The following is a 20,886-nucleotide window of genomic DNA, read 5'->3' as shown; positions in this document are numbered from 1 at the left end:
AAATAACAAGACCTATTCGTAATTTAAATAATTTGCTGTGTTCTTTGCAATCTGACTCATTACACATAAGTACTTTCCTTAAAGATATAATGCTGACTCTGTTTCTACTGAGCTCCGACAATACACTAATTCTGAAACTGTGTAGAGAACAGAGAACATCACATTTACAAAATTCAGCATTCAAAGGTTAAACTTGGTAAGTTATGCTTGTACTTTCAAACTCCTACTGCTGTTTGATATGACAAATACTGCAGTTAGGGGAATGTTTCCTCAACTTCCATACGCTACAAATCAGGATCGCAGCACAGACTTTAATTTAATATCTCAATTTTTAATAGGTTCCTCAAACTCCACATAGGCAGAGTTATGCTTCACTGCATGTCATTTACTGTGCAACTGAGCCGTGCAATGGGAATAGGTGCCACACATACTTTAAAATACTAAATAGAAATTTAGCCAGTGCAAACGGCTTTCTGCCTAGGGAAACTGTAGAATACCTCTTGACTTACAAACTTCAACTCCGCTTTGCCTTGTTGAGATGAGCCCTTGATTACAGAGTGGAATAAAAGTTTGGAAGACGTGTGGGTCAACAAGCACAAGACATATAATTACAGGCACCCACAGGCTTACAGGATAATAGGGTCCACAAATCAATCCTCTCAGATGGCTCCAGACATCTGACCAGCCAAAAAAAAAACCCAACCAAAAAACAAAACCTCCCAAAAAAAACAAAAACAAACAAACAAACAAACAAAAAAGACCCCTCACAAATCAAATGTGACTTTTTAATGATAGGCATCTGAGTAACACGCACAATGCACATTAAGTCTCAATAGAAGCTCTACTACTGCAACTTGCCCCAGAGCCCTTTTCTTTATCTGCTTTAGAAGGTAAAAAGCTACAACAGAGAAGTCAAGTAACAAGTCAAGATGGTGTTTTTCCTTCTCCAAGTCTCTGCTGACAACAGAAGCCTTGTCACACAAGATTTATGAAACACCACATACATTACACGCAAGAACCATTATCTATGGAGATGAAACAGCTTCTCAACACTTGTATAGAAGACAGCAATAGAACAAGCACTCGGAGAATAACATCACTTAACTGCTAAATCTACTTCTGAATGACCAACCAGCACTTTCAACAAACTACCAAATTTTGAAATACCACTGAATTAGGACAATGATGCTACCACTTCTGATACCTGAATGCAAAGGAAGATTGTGACAGATATGGGAAAAGGCCCCAAACTTCTGATTACATATCCAAGCTTGCACTACAATTCTGTTACTTCCTTGGTAGTAGATCACCATCACAATCATGCGTTTCATCCATTTTGACTCTTCATATTGGATAGGGAAAGGGAAGAGAGAAAAAAGATTAACGATACCTAGCGAAAAACAAAATTGCTGGGATGCAGTCCACTTAGATTGTGGGAAAACTTGGCAACAATGGTATTTTTGTGACTAAAACATGGAATAGAGGACTGGTAATACTGTTCCTCGTTACATTAAGGAAATAAACATTAGAAAGGAAAAGGTTTTCTGAAAATAAAGCATTTTTACATACCAATTTAGAAGCTTCATCATTATAAGACTGCGAATATTTCTCAAGAAAACTTCTTTCAGGATGATTTATGCATAGCTGAACTTGTCTTAGGATGAGAAGAAATGAGGTGACTTGTCTGGTCATGCAATTCTAAACGGCCTGAGCACAATTAATTGTACCTGTTTTAGCTTATCCTGTAGGAGGAGTAATTTCTCCTAATGGAATGGAACGGAAAAGGAGTAATGGAATTCTCCTTTGAGAAAGAAAACTCTATGCAGAACAGATCGAATTCCAAAGGACCAGATTAGCTGGTAGTTCTCAATACAGTACTATGAAGCAGGCTGCTAGTACAAAAATGTTACCTCCTCCTCCTTCCCCAAAGGGGAAGTCATCAAAATAATTTGCAACATTACAGCAGTATCATGGCAATCTGCAGTACTAAAGAAATGCAGCAGTAAAAAAAAGCCACAAAACCAAAAGACACCAAACCCGAAGAAATGAACCCACCTTGAGTCACACAGATTCATACTCTGCACTTGTCAGGGAAAGTTTTCACTAAAGAACAATGCTACAAAGGGCCTGTCAGAAAGCAATCACTAAATAACAAGGGAAAAAACTCGTTACACACTACTTGGCAAAGCAGAGTTTATCTAGGAGTTGTGCTTCAGCACTGCACTGTCTGACACAGAGCACATCCCGGCCTATGCATCCACAKCCACCCAAAGAAAGTGAAGAGTGTCATCAGCAGGCAATTAACAAACAGAATGCACAGCTCCAGCACACACAGGTCACAAGAGCACCTTCTCTGCTTTGAGAAGTGCTCAATGGAGAAACAAACATCCCACTGGCTTTGTTCTGGCTGGGCACTACACTGTGATATTGTAGGTGACTGTAAACTTCAGCTGCACACACCAACCACCTGCTCAAACAACTTACTAGTGATAGCAACGTGCATACACCACTGAAAGTAGATGCACTATCTACGTATAATCTAAAGCTTCCTCTTCCAGCTCTATATTCCGCCAAGTCATCATGAAACTGCGTCAAATTTGGTTTCAGCATTCAGAGGCCTTGTGTATGTGCACGTGCTAGCATGCTCTTGATTTGACTTCTACTAAAAATGTGTCTGCAAATGAACATATTTCCAAATTAAATTATTCATTTTATTATTTCTCACCAATTAGCTCCTGTGGTCCTACAATCTTTAAAAAATGCCAAGCTCAGCTGTCAGTGTCTAATAAACTTGTCTGTTACCATAGTTAGCAATGGCTAACTCTGCATCTGCCACAGCTGACAGAGGAGTGGTGGAAAATATCTGTTAACAAAGTACAGATACTAAATTAAACACAAAACATCTGGTGAGCTGATTTCAGCTTTTTTAACAGCCTCAGTATTTCGAATTTATCTCTGACACAATTGCACCTATTTTAGGAATTCGGTAAGAATCTATTGAATTATCCCTTCACTAACTAGTTCCAGGCTATGCCTCTTCTGCACTCCAAGTTGCAATTACAGCATGGGAGATCTCTGTGCTATATTTGATTTTGCTGGTGTGAATAACAGTAGCAGTAAAGACAGAGGTGAGACCATGCTAGAAAAGGTGTCTACAAGATTTTGCAGGCAAACAGAAGATTATATCTATTGTCTGAGGTAGGAAGGTAGAAAACTGAGTCTAACAAATATCAAGGACTTTATAACCTCACAGCACTCATAGCTAATAAATACCAAGTCTCAACAGTATCTGAAAATGCTGTAGCTGAAAATAATCGCTAAAGGGTTTTTATTTTACAACACTTTTCTGAGAAATACCTCATTAATCTCAGCTGGAAAACAGAGGCTCATGTTAAAGCAAATAAATTGTTCAAGGTCACAAAATACTGAGACTCAAACTGAACAGATACATTATTTTCTTTTATATATATATTCCTTTAAATGAGTTCCAGAGCAAGAAGGCTCTGAGAACACACCTCTCTCATGAACAAAGTCCACCCACTCCAACTCAGTGAAAACCTCCCCTCTACATTATCCCTTCCATGCAAAAATACATGAGAAAAGGTTCATCATCCCTCAATCTTGGATCTTGTGAGCAGCCTGAGGCAGCTAAGTCTCTAATATGACCTTCTGCTTGAGTCTGTGCATTCCATCCTAGAGCACTTCCCCTTACCTTCATCTTTTATCACCAGTATTTCTTGAATTATTCCAATTCAGTGATCTAAAAACTGGTATTTTGCAGCTGCCTAATCAATCATGCAAACTTTCCTCTCCAATTCCCAAAGACTCACCTGTCACTGCATTTATTTTTGGAGTAAGGGGAAAGACTCATTCCCATCTTCACCTGTTTGAGCCATGTAATTCTCTGACAATACTTCTCCCTGCTTTCATTCTGAAGCTGATGTAATTACGAGATTAACTCTTGCACTTCGCACATTTCCCATAAGATACCTTCTTGCTTCCATGAGAAGTCCACCAATTAATTAGTCTAATTAATTGTCTAATTAATAAGAATTCTTCTTAGACTAATTCCTTTTTAAAAATTCTCTCAGACTACTGTTCACAACTTCTCCTCTGACCACCTTTGATTTATGGCCTGTTCTTTCCTGTAGACCATTAATAAAATCATTAAGATGGGATGTGGTACCTTCCCATGAACATGTCCAAAAGGGCTATGGCCATTATTCAATCTCTATTCAGCTTCAAATGCCATAAAAGGGCCATCATACAGCTGACCCCAAACAATCATTATACTGAAAATCCAGTTCCTAGACATCTTCACTAAATAAAGTACAGAGGAGATTTTAATTTTCTCATTAATGATACTGTTTTTACTTTCAAAAAAGGGCCCAATATTCACTGTCTCCAAAGAGAGCTGCTGTTAAGCATTTCTCTCTTCTTAACCTGCCCCAATATACCTATTTCTCAAAATATCAGTGTATAAAATAAAGACTGCAGCAGTCTATGCTACACATGCTAAACTCTATGCTACAAATTTTATATCTAAGCAACTATAATGCCTAGATACCAGGAAATAACTGCCTTTTGTAGGGCCAATGCAGCTGACAAGAAGRACATTAAATTGACAGAAGAGGCAGATGAATTTCACTCCCAGATCTCCCATGAAACTTCTCATTTGTCAAGTTAGTCCCCTGTGCTTAAGACCTCTTTCCCCACCTAGTTGACTGTATTTGTGTAGACTTAAAAAAAAAAAATCTCAAAAGAAAATCCTCCACAAGTACAGTGCTTGCAGTGTACAGAAAAATACATAAAATACAATAAAGCAGATGTAACATTCTACTTGGTGACCCTACTTGCAGGGCCCAGAGAACAGACGACAATGAACAGGTCAGGTCTGCAGCTATCTTCCCCCTGTTCTGCAGAATTATCAGCAGGTTTGAACAGTAGTCATATTTGACAAAATCATAATATTGGAATCTTACTGCTCTTCTCCTCAGCAAGAAGGTAAAAAGAAGCAGAAGGATAAATGGGGACTGATACATTGAAAGAGTAGCAATCAATGATTTTGACTACTCTCAGTGATTCAAGTCATGCAGCAGGAGAGCTCCATGCAGCAGGAGAACACCAGGCACAGACCACCATACTCCCTTGAATATGGAACGCTCTTTATGGATTGAATTTTTAAATTCTTATCCATCTATCCCTGAAAAAGAAATCCATCCATGGATTTCCAGACCATCCCTTGAAAAATTCCTATTCTCAGATGTACTCCCTGTTATTCCCTGATTTTCTAATCCCACCACTTTAAAACATCTTCAGTTTTAAAAGCCTCTCTGATATCTCTTCTACCTCGGTTCTAATGATGCACACACTTGGGTACATTAAGCAGCAGGAAGAAAGGAGGAGACTCTTGGTAGCCCTTTCCACATGCCCAGAAATGACACTACAAGAAAAGACAAAATGCCAGAGGCAGCTTGATCTTGATCACATTTAAGAATAAACCACTATACCTAGCACATTGCAGTTTATATGCATATTATGTGACAAAAATAAAATAATTCCTATTTGGGAGGGAGGATGTTCTACCCATACCACCAGCAGTCAGTCAAGGCAGCAGCACTGGGATAGCCAAGGATGTCAAGCCTGCTAGGCAAGGTTGAGAGGGTCATTTTTTTATTGTCAGGAGTTTTCAGTCCTAGTAATGGTACTCAGCTTTACAAGAAAAGTGTTATGAGGAAAACATTCCTCAAGCCAGGAACCACAGATCCTGGCTTGAACCACAGATATTGACAATTATTGTTAACATTACCCCAATTTAGAACCACAGTAGTTAAGCTGTATTTATTCTATAACTTTAATAAAGTTGTATGACAAGCCACACCACTGGAGTTCTGGTTTTAGTGAACTCTGCTTCAAAAAAGATGTTCTTGACAATAGTAATTGGGCACTTTATTTATAACTTGCCAGCTCTACTTTCACCTCACTTTTATGATACAAGAATACTTAAAAAAAACCCCACTCCTTTGTTTTTAAAATTATGTTTCAAAACAATGCAATGTAATCCATGAAATTCCCCTGATATATCCTAGGAGAAATATAATTAAGTAAAAAAAAAATAAATCTTCACTTTATTTGAGACATCATGACATAGCATGACCATAAAAGCTTCCCTGGCAACAGCTGCCCTCAGAAGCAGTCCCTAAAACACTAATGTCCCATTTACTCTCTATACTGTAAAAAAACCCAATGGTTATAGGGGCTGTAAAGCAACAGAAGTCTTCCTAATAGTGGTAGCAAAGATGCTACATGGTAGCAACAAGATGTAGTAGGCAGGTGCTAAAATAATCCCAAAATATTTTGACAGAAGCCAAATGCTCCACCTGGCCTCTGGGCTTGCTGTTTCTGACGTTAATTGGCTACTTCTCGGCAGCTCCTGAAATGCTGTGAAATAAGGGATGGGGTGGGAGGGCTGATGTGTGGCATACTGAACATCTCCTGCATCAACACCTTGAAAATCAAAACACCTGAACAGTTCTTATCCTGACCCCAGCATTTCCTCCTCAAACAGAATATATTTTGTATTTTACAGTGAAGCTGACAGGCAGGGTCTGCCACAAGTCAAATTTCTGTGGCAGAATTTAGGTCCAGATCATCCAGTAGCCACACAGCCACAGGTTTTACTAAGCACAGGATATTCCTCTGTACTTTACAAAGTGCTGTAACTTGCTGCTACTTAATCAGTACTTGAGAATATCACAGAATTCCTCCACCAGAGAAGAATACACTACAATTTTTGTCACTAATCCATTGCCATTCTGTTTCCATTTTTTGTTGTGGACTGAAAAGTAATTTTAGTACAAAAAGACTGAAATATTCAGTGCAATAGTTGCATAGGCTTCACAATTTCTGCATAAGAAATCAAAGCATCCTGAAGTAGAAGACTTGGTTATTAAAGACTGTGCAGGTATTAATAGAATCGTAAGCAGATCCCCAGGCATTCTGTGCTAATCCTGCATTTTGAAATAGTATAAAATTATGGGTTCCTAAAAGAATTTATCTTTACCGCAGTTGTCAGGGCATTCAATTTTTTCATGATTTATCTCAAGTACTTCATAATCTTCCTGTGGAACTGAAAAATTCATGGGAGAGCCACAAGATTCAACTAGCACACTCAGAAACATTAAGGAATCTTCAGACACACGGGAAAATGGCTTTCCATCACCAGGCTCTCAAGCCAGCAGGTAACTTCACAGATTTTAATGAGGCGCAGTGACAGAAGGCTGCAGTGAACTGTGAGTCCCAAAAATATGTTATAAAGCAGGTGCAAAAATATGTTTCAGGCTTGTGTACATGCTGCAATGTAACATTCAGAGACAGCTTGATTTTTATTTCCTGTTTATTCCCCTGAACAACCTCATCAGCTATTGTACATGAGCCAGTGAAATAGAAAATTACTACCAAGAATATTGAAACAGCAGGAGTATGTTTCAGCCACTTCAACTCTAACTTTCAAATGTTTCAACACACAAAATTATTCACAAGCACAAACTTAAACACTATAAATCAGAAATTTATACTTGTACATTCACGTTTTGTTCTTTCATATATATATATAATATATATATTATATATATATATTATATATATATTATCTATATATATATATATATATATATTTACCATGACATGGGATAAAAGGTAAGTTTCACTCTATTGCCAAGCAGGAGAAAGAGAAAAAAACCCAAACATCAACAAATTCTTGCCATGTCTGTTTATACCATGGCAATAATGTTTCTGCATTACATATTTTTTAAATCCTACATTTTCACAAACAAATGTTAGAAGTAGGTTAATCACAGCTGAAAGAAAAAATTCTCAAATACTGACTCCATTATCATATGCTGAACTCCATTTTCCCCATTCTTATTTAGCATAAGAAACTCTGTCATTGCTTCCACTGTACTTTGAAAATACTGGGACAGTAAAAAGTATCATGTTATCATATGAGCTGCATCTGATATACAAGAAGATCTCCAGAAATATGTCAGAGTTGCTACTAAAGACGAGAGAAAAATAAACATTTTTATTTCCAGTATGAGGCTCTATGTATAGCCTGTTTTCACAGGCTGCTCTTTATCAAGTCCACCCTTGCTAAAAATTGCACTATCAGTTGCAAATCAGAGACACCCAAGAAAAAGAAAATCTATTCCCTGGTTAAAATGTCCTTACGTATAATGGCTTTATCGAAGCCAAAGAAAATCAAGCCTGGAAATGTTAATGTTGGGCATTTTTCACTGGGTTTTTTCATATGTTACATTACTAAAGAGCTGTTTTGTAATATCTTTAAAATTTAATTCTTAATGTAAGATATGTCTAAATCGCAGAATACTATGTAATGACTTGGCTACTTATTACTATGAGTATCACATTTCATTACTATTTTTACTCCTCCATGCATTTCAACTGATGGTAACATTTACTGTTAAAACAAAGGCATAATCCACAATGTTATGGAAGTTTTCATATTGCCTCAAACACAGTACATGTACATAAGTTCATTTTGGGACACAATTATAGTTCAGTGCTTGTCCTCTAAATTCACTGATTTTAGTGCTTATTTAAACAACTTCCAAGTATGGCAGCAAAGCTACATGACAGTCATCAAAGAGACTAAGAACCATGAGCCCCTATATGTTTCTTTTGGCTCTACTGAGTCCATCTGGCTCACTGAGCCCCTGCAAACCCTTTAGACTAGGATGTTCCACCCTTAAAGCACCTAAAATACTCTCAGCTAAGTCTGTTTAGCTGTCATTTACAGCTACTCAGCTTCCTTTACAGCAGATGGCAGGACTTGAGTTTTCCAGAAAGGAAGACACCTTGTGAAACCAGGATTTAAGAGAGCCGTGATGAACTGCTGTATTGGGTCTGACTGAGGTAAAGCTCAAGCCTTTCCAGTGCTGTGCTTTGCAGGAGTGGCTGGACAGGAGCTGATAACACACCAGTGTTTTGGCTATTGCCAAGCCGTGCTATGCCTCTGACATTCCTTCCCCCTCAAAGAGATGGGACTGTGTAAAATCCCGGGAGGGGACATGACTAGACCAGCTGACCCAAAACAACCAAAGGGATATTCCATACCATATGATGTCAGCTCAGATATATAAGCGAGGACAGAGAGGAGGAATTGGGGGCATTCATGAGTTTTCAATGTTTGCCTTCCGGAGCAACCACTACGCGTGCCAAAGCCCTGCTTCCCGAGAAGTGCCCAAACAATGCTGCTAATGGGAAGTAGAGATTGATTTCGTTTTTTTTTTTCCTTTAGCTTTTGCGCGCTCAAGTCTTTGCTTATTTTTGTAATTTTGTTATAATAAAACTTCTTTACCTCATCCTGCTGGCTGTTCGCCATCTTACTCTCTCTCCTGTCCCAGAGGGAAAGGGAGTGATAAGTAGACTTAGTGGACACCTGGCTTGCAGCCAGGGTCAACCCACAGCAACTGCTCTCTGCAGGTATCTACTCCTCTCCTTGGACTCTTCAATAAGCAACTTAGGCTGGGGTGACCAACACTTGGGTGTCCCAGTTTAGGGGAGGTGAATCCTCCCTAAATCAGTCTTAGCTCACTTCTAGTAGCTTGTCCAACAAGAGGCAACAGAGAAACTTTCACCTTCTACAGAGGACTCTCATGTTTTCAGTGAAGAGGAAGTATGAAAACTAATTCACCAGAGCTCAAGGCATCAAACGTCAAGAAACTTAGACAAAATTTGCACAACTATTTAAATAACAGCTGTGTCTTAAATAACAACAAATAGCACAGTGTGAACTGGGGCTACACAATCTTTGACTTCATGGTGCCTTAACCAAACCACAAAAAGACCAAGCAAAGAATGCCGCAGCATATCAATTTCAACCACATGCAAATCTGGATATTCAAAAGAAACTGTCAGTCATTTATTCCATCTCTACTTACAACCACTGAGTCCCTGGTCACAATACTGGTTTCTCCCTCATTTTGGTATTATTTTACAAGCGTGTGCAATGCAGCGTTCAGCTCCCAAACACCTAAGGAGTGGCCACAGTCAGCAAGATGGCAACATGAATAAATCCTGAGGCAACCCAGGATTTACAGACCTCAGCCAGCATGAACTGTGAGCCAGCCAACTCTCCAGTGTTCTGACAGCTGCTCCAAAGCATTTAGATGAAGCAGGAAAAGCTATGAAGAAAGAATAAATTTTGCGAGGCCTTGGCAGTCCAGTTTCCACACAGCTGGCTGTCCCAGGAAAAGGAGTGGAATTGCAGTCGGGCTTAAGGCATCTATGTCCAAGCTAGTGCCATTAGGAAAGAAACTAATGTCAAGAAAAAAGGAAACTGAACTGAATAGTTGACAAATCCTGCTATACTTCTCATGTTAGGTCATCATTACCAGTTATCTTCATGTCCATTTTTTTATGGACAGACATAAGATAACAGAACTAAAGTGCAGGTCAGCAATCACAAATTCCCACAGTAATTACCACACCAGAAAAGGATATATAAAAAAAAAGCTGGCAAGCCTTAGGCATGACGAAGCATGCTGTCAGGATTAAAGCATACAGACCACTGAATCAGATTTACATACACACACATTCAGACATACACATGTAACATGATCAAATCAGTATTACTGGTTAAAATTCAAGGTTTATGGTTTTATTTGGCTTCCAGCTCCCAAATATTCATCTTAAGTAGTGATGAGACATAGATATTTTGTCTTTTCCCCATACACTGTCATAGATTTTAAGAATATTAATGGCTAGATAGAGATTTTCTTGACCCTTGTTGAGCAGGCCATTGATCTCAATACTGCAGATGTAAAACAAAATGAAAAAAAATCCCTTTGGAAAGAAAGAAATATGGATAAAGCAGATAACTTGAACCACAGACTTTGCTTATACAAATACACCTTATTCTCTTCTTCAATACTGACCTGATTTTAGGTTCATCCTAAAGCCCATATTAGTATTAAACCAAAAAAATTGTCAAAATGAAAGGAAAGTGAAGCCTATAAAATGAAATTATACAGACCTCTTTCTGCCTTTCCACCTGAAAACCCTACAGCATGCAGGACTTAAACCAATTTAAAGCAGTGGATCACTAGCACAGCATAGACAACCCTACTGAACAAACAGTGGCTTTCATGCTACAGAAGGATAATGCTGCAATGGTTGCACAAGGAACTGCAAATTAATTTACAAAATACTATGAATAACACAAATTCATGAAGTACAAAAGAAAAGCCTGACATCACCTAATAATAACCTAATAATTTTTTTTAACCTTCCAAGTTAAACTTTCATGTTATGAAGATCTCTGCTAAAGTAAGCTAAGAAAACTAAAGATATTTATGTCCATGCCAGCACTACAGAAGTCAAAAGAAGTTTAGCTATTGTTATTAGTGGGAATTTCTGGTAGTAAAACCACTAGCAGAGGGTCCAGCACAGCAGACACTTCACATTCACAGTCAAGTATACACTGGAGTACCAAACTACCTGCCAAGAATAAACTCACTGAAACAATAAGGGATCTACAACATTTGAACACTTGCTGTGCTTCTGTCCCTTCCACTTCAACCTCCCTAACTCTGAAAGGATGAATCCTTCTGCACTTGCCACCCTGAAATCACCAGAGCTTCCTGACTGTTCACTTCACAAAATCAGTAGAAATAAATTGAATTACAAGTATGCATGGCTTTTCACATTGTTTATTGCAGCTGATGACTCAAACCTGCAGGTTTTGCATTTGAATTGTTCTAAACGGGGTATTTTTTTTCAGAAATGCTCATATTTGGTCTTTACTTAAGGACAAACTTGTAATGATGTTTTTAAGATGACTTTTTAAGATCTGAAAGTCTGAACTCTGTCACATACACTTAACTAGGAAATTAAAAAGCTTCTACAGATGTAGTGATAAGAACACTGAGGCAAAATCACAAACTGCAAAAATAAAAAGTGCACAGATACTCCAGCTCATTTTTGGCATTCTCAAGAAATACTTACATTAATAATATATCATTTTAAGACTGATTATATTTATTCTATGACATGCTGAGAGCTTTCTAGAAGGTGTTGCTTTTGGCAGAAACGCATTGCACTATATAAGATTTACAATGGTAGGCAGAATCTAAGAAAACCAGACTTAAATCATTACTAAAATACCTAACACCAAAATGAAAGTAATCAAGGTGTGCCTTTACAAGATATATTACATTAAAAAAAAAAAAAAAAAAAAAAGAAAAAGAGAGAGAGAGGTAGATCACAATAATATGTTTATTTTAGGTTTATTTATTTTAACAGCTTGAAAAATATCTTCTGGTGAATGCATCTGTTACATTTATCCAGACAGGTCAACACATCTATTCAGTTCCACTTAGCAGCTTAAGGGGAAGAGGAGGAAAAAAAAAAAGGTAAAAAAAAAAAAAAAAAAGAAAGAAAGAAAAAAAGGCAAAATCTGAAGAGTTTCTGGGGACTTCTGGCCTGCACACAGCCACACTGTGTTTCGTTTTCAGTGTTAGACTTTGTTTTGTGAAACATAATACAAGAACATCTGAAGGAAATTGCAACTTACATTGGAGGTATCAAATCTGCATAGAATTGTTCGTTATTTATGGCTAAAAGCTGTTTCTGTTGAAACAAACTAAAATCATGTACACCCACATAGTTTTTTTAATTACTACAAAGGAGTTGGAGTTCTGATTTGACTTGGCTGGGTTTTGAAGTGTTCCAGTTAAGCTAGGGTTGGTGGGAGGGATGGTCCTTCAGCATTCGATTCCCTTTAGTTTTTACAGTTAGATGTGCTATTTAATTTCATTATCACAATGCAGCTCCTAATAACACTTACACAAATACAGAATGCTTTCAAAAATCCAGAAGCATATACCTATGTGGTTTCACCATCAGCAAAATACTTTGTCAATAAAAAACAAAACAAAACATTTTTAGGCTTCTTAGTGCTCTTCTCCAAAATATGATTCAATTCCATTGGCTTTATCTTCAAAAAACAAAACCAACTTTTTTTAACTCCCTCTTTCATGTTCCTTCCCCTTTTATTCCCAAGTAATGAAACAACTGTCTGTAGAGCTTTTAAGAAAGAAAAAAAACAGAGCAGCAAAATTTCCCAGAAAGAGAGCTAAGTAACTGCATTGAATTAAAGATTTAATCCTAGCATGCTGATCAAAAAGAAAACAGTTCATACAAAACCTACTCAGAAGCACAAAGGCAGTAAGAATAAATGTTAATATAAAGCAACACTAAGAAATAACACAATAAACTAGTGCTGAGCACCCTTGCCTGAAACAGACTGAGACTGTACAGGACTTGCAACAAAGATAAATGACTCTAAACATACAAGCCTTTTTTTTTGTCCTCTGTTTATTTGATTAATACACTTTGCTAAATGTTGAGAAACTGTCCATAACTATGAATTCAATTAGCATTTCCAAACAGGTAACAACTGGATTGATCTCACTGCATCAGATGCGTTCCTTTCTCCAAAATAAGGTATACGCTTGTGCACATAATCCATGCAAGAAAACACCAGAATCTTGATTTCTCCTGCAGGCAGGAGTCATAGCAGGCAGAACCACTCACTTCTGCCTCAACAAATACATTCTCCTTCAACTACTAATTTCTAAAATGAAAATGTAAAAACACTTTCCTTAAACTTGTGCTTTGAGCCTTTGTCACCTTTTTCATCACCTCCTTGCTTTTTCTAATGCCAGTTTGTATGTATATCCTAATTCTGTCATTCACTAGAGATGGTCAAGAAATGTAGTACCTGGTTAAAAAGAAAAATTATCGGGGAATGGGGTCTAAGAAGGTCTGAATAGCAAATGACAAGCAAAGCTTTTACATTCAAGAAAACTTCAAGTAATTTCACACTTTACTGCCTTCATGTAATTTTTAGGAAAACTCCATACAGCTCAAAAAAATCCTTGTAGCAGCTCAATGCATTACTGAAATCCTTAACATTTGTTGGAAACATCTTGCATTAAAAAGAAAATATAAATCCCTAATTCTGATTTAAAAATAAGAGTTTATGTGCAAATAAAGCCCAAGTGTTTTATTTACTGTTATTGCTGGTGGCTGCCTAAGAAGCTTTTACAGTTTAGAAATTTTATATAATTTGCTAAGTGTGTTTAAGCAATCTCCCTGGAAAAGTCAGAAAACAAGGTACCTCTCCAAGAACCACTGCACACAAGTTAAATGCCTTTTGGGGGGGATTCAGATCCTTAAGAGTCATAAACTTTATTTGAATGTGAAAGTAAGTATTTACATAAAAGAAGATGGTTTGTGCTTATGTGAAATTCCTATTAAACCTCTAACCAAATATGAAAAAACACATCCAAAGATGGAGAAAAAATCCTCCACAACCCCAGAAATCTCATTTGCTGGGGTACTTGGCAGATCTTTCCATGCTGACATAGCCATTACCTTCATGCACATATCCAGAAGTGGCAGATGATTCCCAAGCAGTCATTAAAGACACTGGGCTAATAAAGGAGTATTTACTACTCCAAGTTAGGAGTAGGCAAGCCCTCAGGGATTTCTAAAGGACGTAGGAGGAAGCTTCACAAATGCAAAGCCTGCAGTTCTCAGCATCAGAGGTATGTCTTGCTCCAAACCCCGCCTTTCACCTCAGCCTGCTTCTCCCATCCCCGCAAGGCAGCGAGCATATGCAAGCACACGGAGGGAGGAAAACATTCTGCCCTGCAAAGTGCCGCAACAACAGAGCTTGGGAAGACCCCTGTGGCTCCCACACCAAGTCTGAGACAAAATCAGCTGGAAGACTGATGAAACCACATTCATCTTTTCCCTGCATCATGAATATGGTGTGATACTGAAATCTCGTTACAATTCATGACTATACAAGGCTTCTCAAGGAAAAAAAAAAAAAAAAAAAAAAACCACTTTGGCTTGGTACTCCTGGAATGGGAGACAAACTGACAAAAATAAAGAGTAGATTTATTTTGAATTTATCCAACATTTGTAACATTGTCGTGGTAGATGAAACCACCCCAGAAAAAGCTGAAGGGCTGGACAGTCCTGGGATAGTTAGCACACAATGGTGGAAATAGTTTGACAACCCCCCTGGGAATGAAATGGTTCTTCCATGAATATGTAAATCCTGATGCCCTGTTGGATTTGATGTGACCTCTCTCTCCGCCGACCCCTTCCCCTATTGGTTGTTATATTCCCCTTTACCTTCTCTCTCCGCCCAGCTTCTCAAGTAACTGGCCCTGAGGGATTTATCTATAGGCAGGTAAGCCCGCTGCTCCCTCTTTCGTCCCTGGTCCCTTCGGGAATAAAATCCTGGAATAAACCACACGGCTGAGCACTCTGCTTCTTGATCTCTGGTAACGTATGGACTACTAGTCCACTGGGGAAGGTGTTTTGCTAGTCATCAGCCCAGGCGTGGGTTTACTCCTGCACAGCACCAGGAAGTGCTAGCCAAGACGATCTCAACGGCAGGAGACGCTTGTGGTACACGCAGAGAGACGAGACCCCCTGGATACCCCCCAGCACACGTTATAACATTCCCTCTCTTAAAGCAGGGGAAGGGTTTTTTGTGGGTTGGTTTTTGGTTGGGTTTTTTTTTCTGCATAGCTTTTGGTTCGTTTTTAAAACAACTGGTTAAATGTTCCCTCTGGTTTCATACAATTTACTTAGGTTCATATTTTTCCCAATTTTAACAAGCTGATGTTCCCGAGATAAACCGTAGATGATTAACCTATTGTTCTGCAAAATTCCCACTCGATAAACAATTGTATTTTTTTAATAATACACCATAAACAGGAGTTACTGTTTATTCCGAAAATAAGACAGCTTCATCTTATCAACTGCTGAATCCCACAGCCAGAAGCCCTCAGTTTAATCATCACAAGATCTTCTCTATAGAGTACAGAAAAGAAACCATTAAACCAAAAATTTCTTCTTTGTAGGACAAAGAGGGTGTTCTCCTCCTGTTCTTTTCAGTAATTACATTGTTGAGCTTGTTTCGCTTATTTTTAATCCTAGAGTTCTCTACACCAAATTTACAGAACTCCATGGAAGTGAATTAATTATGGGTAACTTTCCCTTAAGAGAAACAGATATTTAAATCTGGTCTAACATTCCTCGGTTTTGCAATCTGCACTTTTTAAGAAATACCTGCCTTTCAAAAACCTATACCTAGATTTCTGTCTTGCATAAACACTTACAAATTTTAACGAAGAGCAAAACATTTCATACAGAAATAAAAATCCTTTAACATAAAACATTTTGAGGTAAAAATGTCTTCACAAATATTTTTTATGAGCTCTGATACTATTAGAGCCATAAAACTGACCTCCAGATAAAAGAAAATTCCATCTGGTTCTTAAGAGCTGGAGATGACTCATTTTTGCCTCACCACTGCTGCTATCTTTTGCCATATTGTCCTATATATGTGTTAAATTTAGCAGTTCTCTCTGAACTCAAGATACAGAAAATGACTATGATTGCACTTAGATGTTCAGGTTTTGCCAAATTCTTACATGCTTCAGTTTTTCAGCTTGTAGAATGCAGCCATTCAGCAAAAGAACATATAATGAAGAGTTTAATTCACAGCATCAAATAATGCAAGAACATAATTTTTGCTCTGGTCCAATGGCTGATCGTCCAGCAAACAGACCTTTAAGATTGTGCTTTTTTTTGTCTGGGTTTTTTTTAAGAAAAATATTTCAGAATCTCTGTTAATAGCCTATTACTATCCTTGACAGCGTGAATAGCCATCTGTCATGGTTTTACTTGGTCCAATTTTTTGGTGGTGGGGGGATGGGATCAAGAAACCACAAAGATGGCTGCTGTGAGAAGTTCCAGGGGCTGTCTCCTTCTTCTTCAGCAAAAGGAGCCCTACCGCCTCCTGTGTTTCAGAGCCAATCCATCATGGCTCTGAGGGTGATGGACAGGCTGATCATCAGGCCTGGGCCAATTGCACAGRTTGGTTACACCTCTGTGATGACGTATTATCTGGTATTTAAGAAGAATTCAAAACAAATAGGGGCGGCTGCCATGTTATCTTTAGGTTGTCAGTATGTAGTTTTAGTATCATGCACTGGAAAAAAACAGAGCAGGAGGGTGAGGAGATGTAAGGAAAAAAATGGAGACCGTAGATCAGTAAGGAGAAGACTGGATGATTGCTGTGCTGTGCTGTGGTTCTCAAACATGGAGAAAATAAGTGTCTCGGAAAGGACTATTTCGTTATTCAGAGAGACCTGAACAGGAAAAAAGAGAGCGACCTTGCTCTGAGAAAAAAAAAAAAAACCTGGTCTTTTGAGGACTGGACTGAACTGTTCTGCAGGGAGGGAGAGATGCCCCCGCCTATGTTTGAAGCAAGTGATGCTAAGAAGAAGCTGTGTTCTGCCAGGAGAAATGTGATAATGGTCTTACGCTGCCAAATCAACGCAGTCTGGCCTTGAAGGACATTCTTTCTTTTCTCCTACGAGGTAAAGAAATACTCCCCCCACCATCAGCGGTTATGCATTGACTGTTCTTGGGAAAAACTTCCACAGCTTGGAGCTGTAAGAACGCTTCTCCTATGATGCTGGACGACAGCTGTAATGAGTGGTTTGATCTGTGTTAGACTTTCATTCCTGCCCCCCTTTGTATGCAGGAAAACATGGGGGGGTGGAGAGGGATGGACCTGGGAAAGAGATGGATCCCCGGAAAGGATAACAGGTGTCTTAAAATGTCCGTTTTTATCTTTCTTCTCCTTGTAAACTTTTCCCCATCTCTGTTTTTCCCTCCCAGTGCCGTAATATTCTTAGTAGTTTGTAGTAATAAATCTATTTTGCAACTTAAGTTATTCAGCCTGTCTGACTATTCTTTGGACCACATACGTATCTTTCTCTCAATTACGTTATGTTATCTGAAAGCCATAAATTTTCGTGTTAATTGGGCTTTCGCTCTCCTTTCTCCCTCTCTGGTGGGGGGGAGGGAGATAAAGTCGTGGGTGCAGTGCTTTTGGCTTTTCAGCACCGTCTAAACCACCACACCTTCACACAGCAGAAAAGACTGACAAGCTGCTAAGTTCCATTTTTCCACATTCCTACTCATGGATAAGGTTGAATTTCAAGATCCTAATCCCTCACCAATCACATTGAACCAGGTTGGGGGAACCTCTTCCTTGCTGAGGATCACGCAGCTGTCTCAAACACCCTTAGTGGACTATATGCTACCACATCTCCTAGCACTATCAGAGTTACTCAAACACAGCTCTTCCTCCAGCATAGTGAGGACACTTCCATTCAGAGCAGCATTGCTGGCAGCTACACAGCTAAGTGCCTCTGACAGATCTCGGAGAAACAATCACACTGAATTCAATGGGCATCTCTATTCAGAGCTACAGAACGGTGAAACCAAGTCCATCGCCTTGTCCTTTATCTGCGTACAAAAAAAAAAAACTTTAACAAGCAGCATACCAGATGATGCTAACAGCAATATGACCTGGATGTTTGTGATTATATACATCAAGGAGCTACTTACATTCATATTTAAATCCGTAAGTAAAACAACTGCCAACTTTCATAGTATAAAATTATTTAAGTCCTTTCTTCTTGACACTGAAAATCTGCTAAGGTCTCAGATTTCTTACATTACCAGGGTAAGCTTATTTGCTTTTGTTCAATGTCATTAAAATGGGAATATAAAGAAAAGCTGCATCAGTGGTGAGCTATGATAAGAAAGAAAGAACTTTATCATATTAATGAAGTTGATGCTTTAATAAGACAATTGAAATCTGAAACACTAAGAAAACAATTAGCAAAATCACTGGAATAGAGGAATTAATGGGCTGAACAAGATGCACAGAGTCTCAAGAAAATAAAAATATTCTTGATCCATAACTGTTCAGCTCTCAAAGTTTGGGCCCTGAGAAATTGGCTTCCATCAGTAATAAAGTATGTGGTAAATTATAACTAAATTACTTAAATCATCGCACAGTAACAAGATCCTCAGTATTCTGTAGAGTTTGAAAGCAAATGTCTGTGCTTTAAGCATGTACATAAATGGGGGTAATCATGCAAATCAGCAGTTATATAGGTTGTCTTTTTTCAAATGTCTTTTTAGACAGATCAGGTAATTACTAAAATTGACTTTACTGTTAGGAAACCTCATCCAAGGTTGCATCAGTTGGCAATGTGCTTTAACTATGCAGGAATGCTTTGGAAAAATAACAAAACAAGAAAGACTTGAACTGATGTTAGCAAAAACAGTGGACAACATTTCACTGCAATACAAATCCATTAGTCAATTAAGGGGAAGAAATCACCCTCATATGGCCACTTCAGAAGCAGAAATGCAGGATTTTCAGAAGAGGAAGGAAGACATGGAATCTCACCGTCACTGCATGTAGGATTTAGGTGACTGGCAAGTCAATTCTGTGAATTGACACTGGACTCTGTCCACAAAATGCTAATGGTCTTGTCCATCCACAGCCAGACATGACTCCCAGCAGTCAGCTGGAACACTGCTCACAGTATTAGAACATACTATGTTAAGCAGAAGGACCTCACCTCTGACTCCACAATCTGCAAATTGCTGGAAGCTGAAAGAGTATTCTGGCTGAGCCCCACAACATGGATGCACTGCTCACCACCAAACATCTCAACTTACAGTTGCCTGACTCTTACTGTGTTTATTTTAAAAATTGAGATCTCATTAATACCTCTGGACCCCAGAAATCCACATTTGCAAATCTCCTTTGTGTTGTGTTATAAACTGCTGCAAGCATTGAAGGGCAAGTACAGATGACCCTTTTTTTTTTTTTGCAATTGTTGGATAACAACTGAATAAAGTCAAAGGCAGGGAGATGATTCCACACTGAATGAAGGGTGGTGTCACTTAATCTATTGATGTATCTTCCTCTCTCTTTTAATGAAATCCCTACGTCGTCCCAAAGACACCCCTTATAAAGGGCAGAAAGACAAAGGCATATTTCCGTTTCATCAGTGCACACATGACTCTGCCACAGCACATAAGAGACTGGTCTGGTGACAGTCACTCCTGCAGCTAGCTCCCTGGTAATAACTCCTTTATGGCAGGTCTCCTTTCTTCCTGACAAGACAAGAAGGCATGAAGAATATAGAGCAGTTTGGGAGACAGGAAATGGAAATTGCTCAGTCCTATCTAACCCAGTCACTGGGGACAGTAAGTGACAGGTGTCTTCTGATAGCTGTCTCATGGGCCATAAATAAATAAAACTATCAAAGAACAAACAAACAAAGATAATGGTCACATCTCCAAAACAAAGACTACATATATCAACTACAGTCAAGGTCCTACAGCTCCTACAGAGATTCCAGTGACTGAATTTACACCGACACTCAGTTCTTCCAGTATTTGCAGAATGGGCCTGTCAGTCAGGGCTGAGGCTTTGCCACAGCAAATCTGGCACAAAAATCTCCTGTCTTTCCAGTCCTGGCTCTGTGGAAAACTGTCTCTCCCTTTAGAATGTTACGTCTTGGTTCTAATGCAAATTTGAACTATATTACTGTAACAGATAATCCACATTAAGAACATTTTATTTTCCAATTCTCCATGTATACTGGTAGAATAACAGGTGGATTCTTTAAATTAAAGGAACAACCAGAATACTCCTCCAACTCCTGTATCTACAATCATTTTTTAGACAGAACCCAAAATGAACACAAAAATAAAAGCAATTCATCAGAGTTGTGGTAATTCCCTCGTACTTTCTTACATTTGAGACTGCCCTAATTCAAAGAATCCCTTTTTTATTTCAACTAAAATTATAGATGAGGAAAAAAAACRTTTAAAAGAAATCCACAACTTTGCTTGTTGATGCACTAACATGGCAAACAGAGGTGAGAGATTAATACA

The 20,886-nt window shown here is 38.5% G+C and overlaps 1 protein-coding gene across 1 annotated transcript in view; it reads right to left on the bottom strand.

Moving 5' to 3' along the window:
- RYR2 (ryanodine receptor 2) overlaps nt 1-9,403 on the bottom strand; it is a 288,052-nt gene extending 278,649 nt beyond the window's left edge. Inside the window, exon 1 of the mRNA XM_057379481.1 lies at nt 9,380-9,403. Within this exon, the coding sequence (XP_057235464.1) occupies nt 9,380-9,403 (24 nt within the window). The remainder of the gene's footprint in view (nt 1-9,379) is intronic.
- Nucleotides 9,404-20,886: the final 11,483 nt, after the last annotated feature.

Source organism: Malurus melanocephalus, unplaced genomic scaffold (genome assembly GCF_030028575.1).
Source record: "Malurus melanocephalus ecotype Western Australia unplaced genomic scaffold, MMel_1.1 scaffold_408, whole genome shotgun sequence".
Classification (NCBI taxonomy): Eukaryota; Metazoa; Chordata; class Aves; order Passeriformes; family Maluridae; genus Malurus; species Malurus melanocephalus.
Note: the sequence above shows the minus strand (reverse complement) of the source record. Positions and strands in the feature narration are given on the sequence as shown.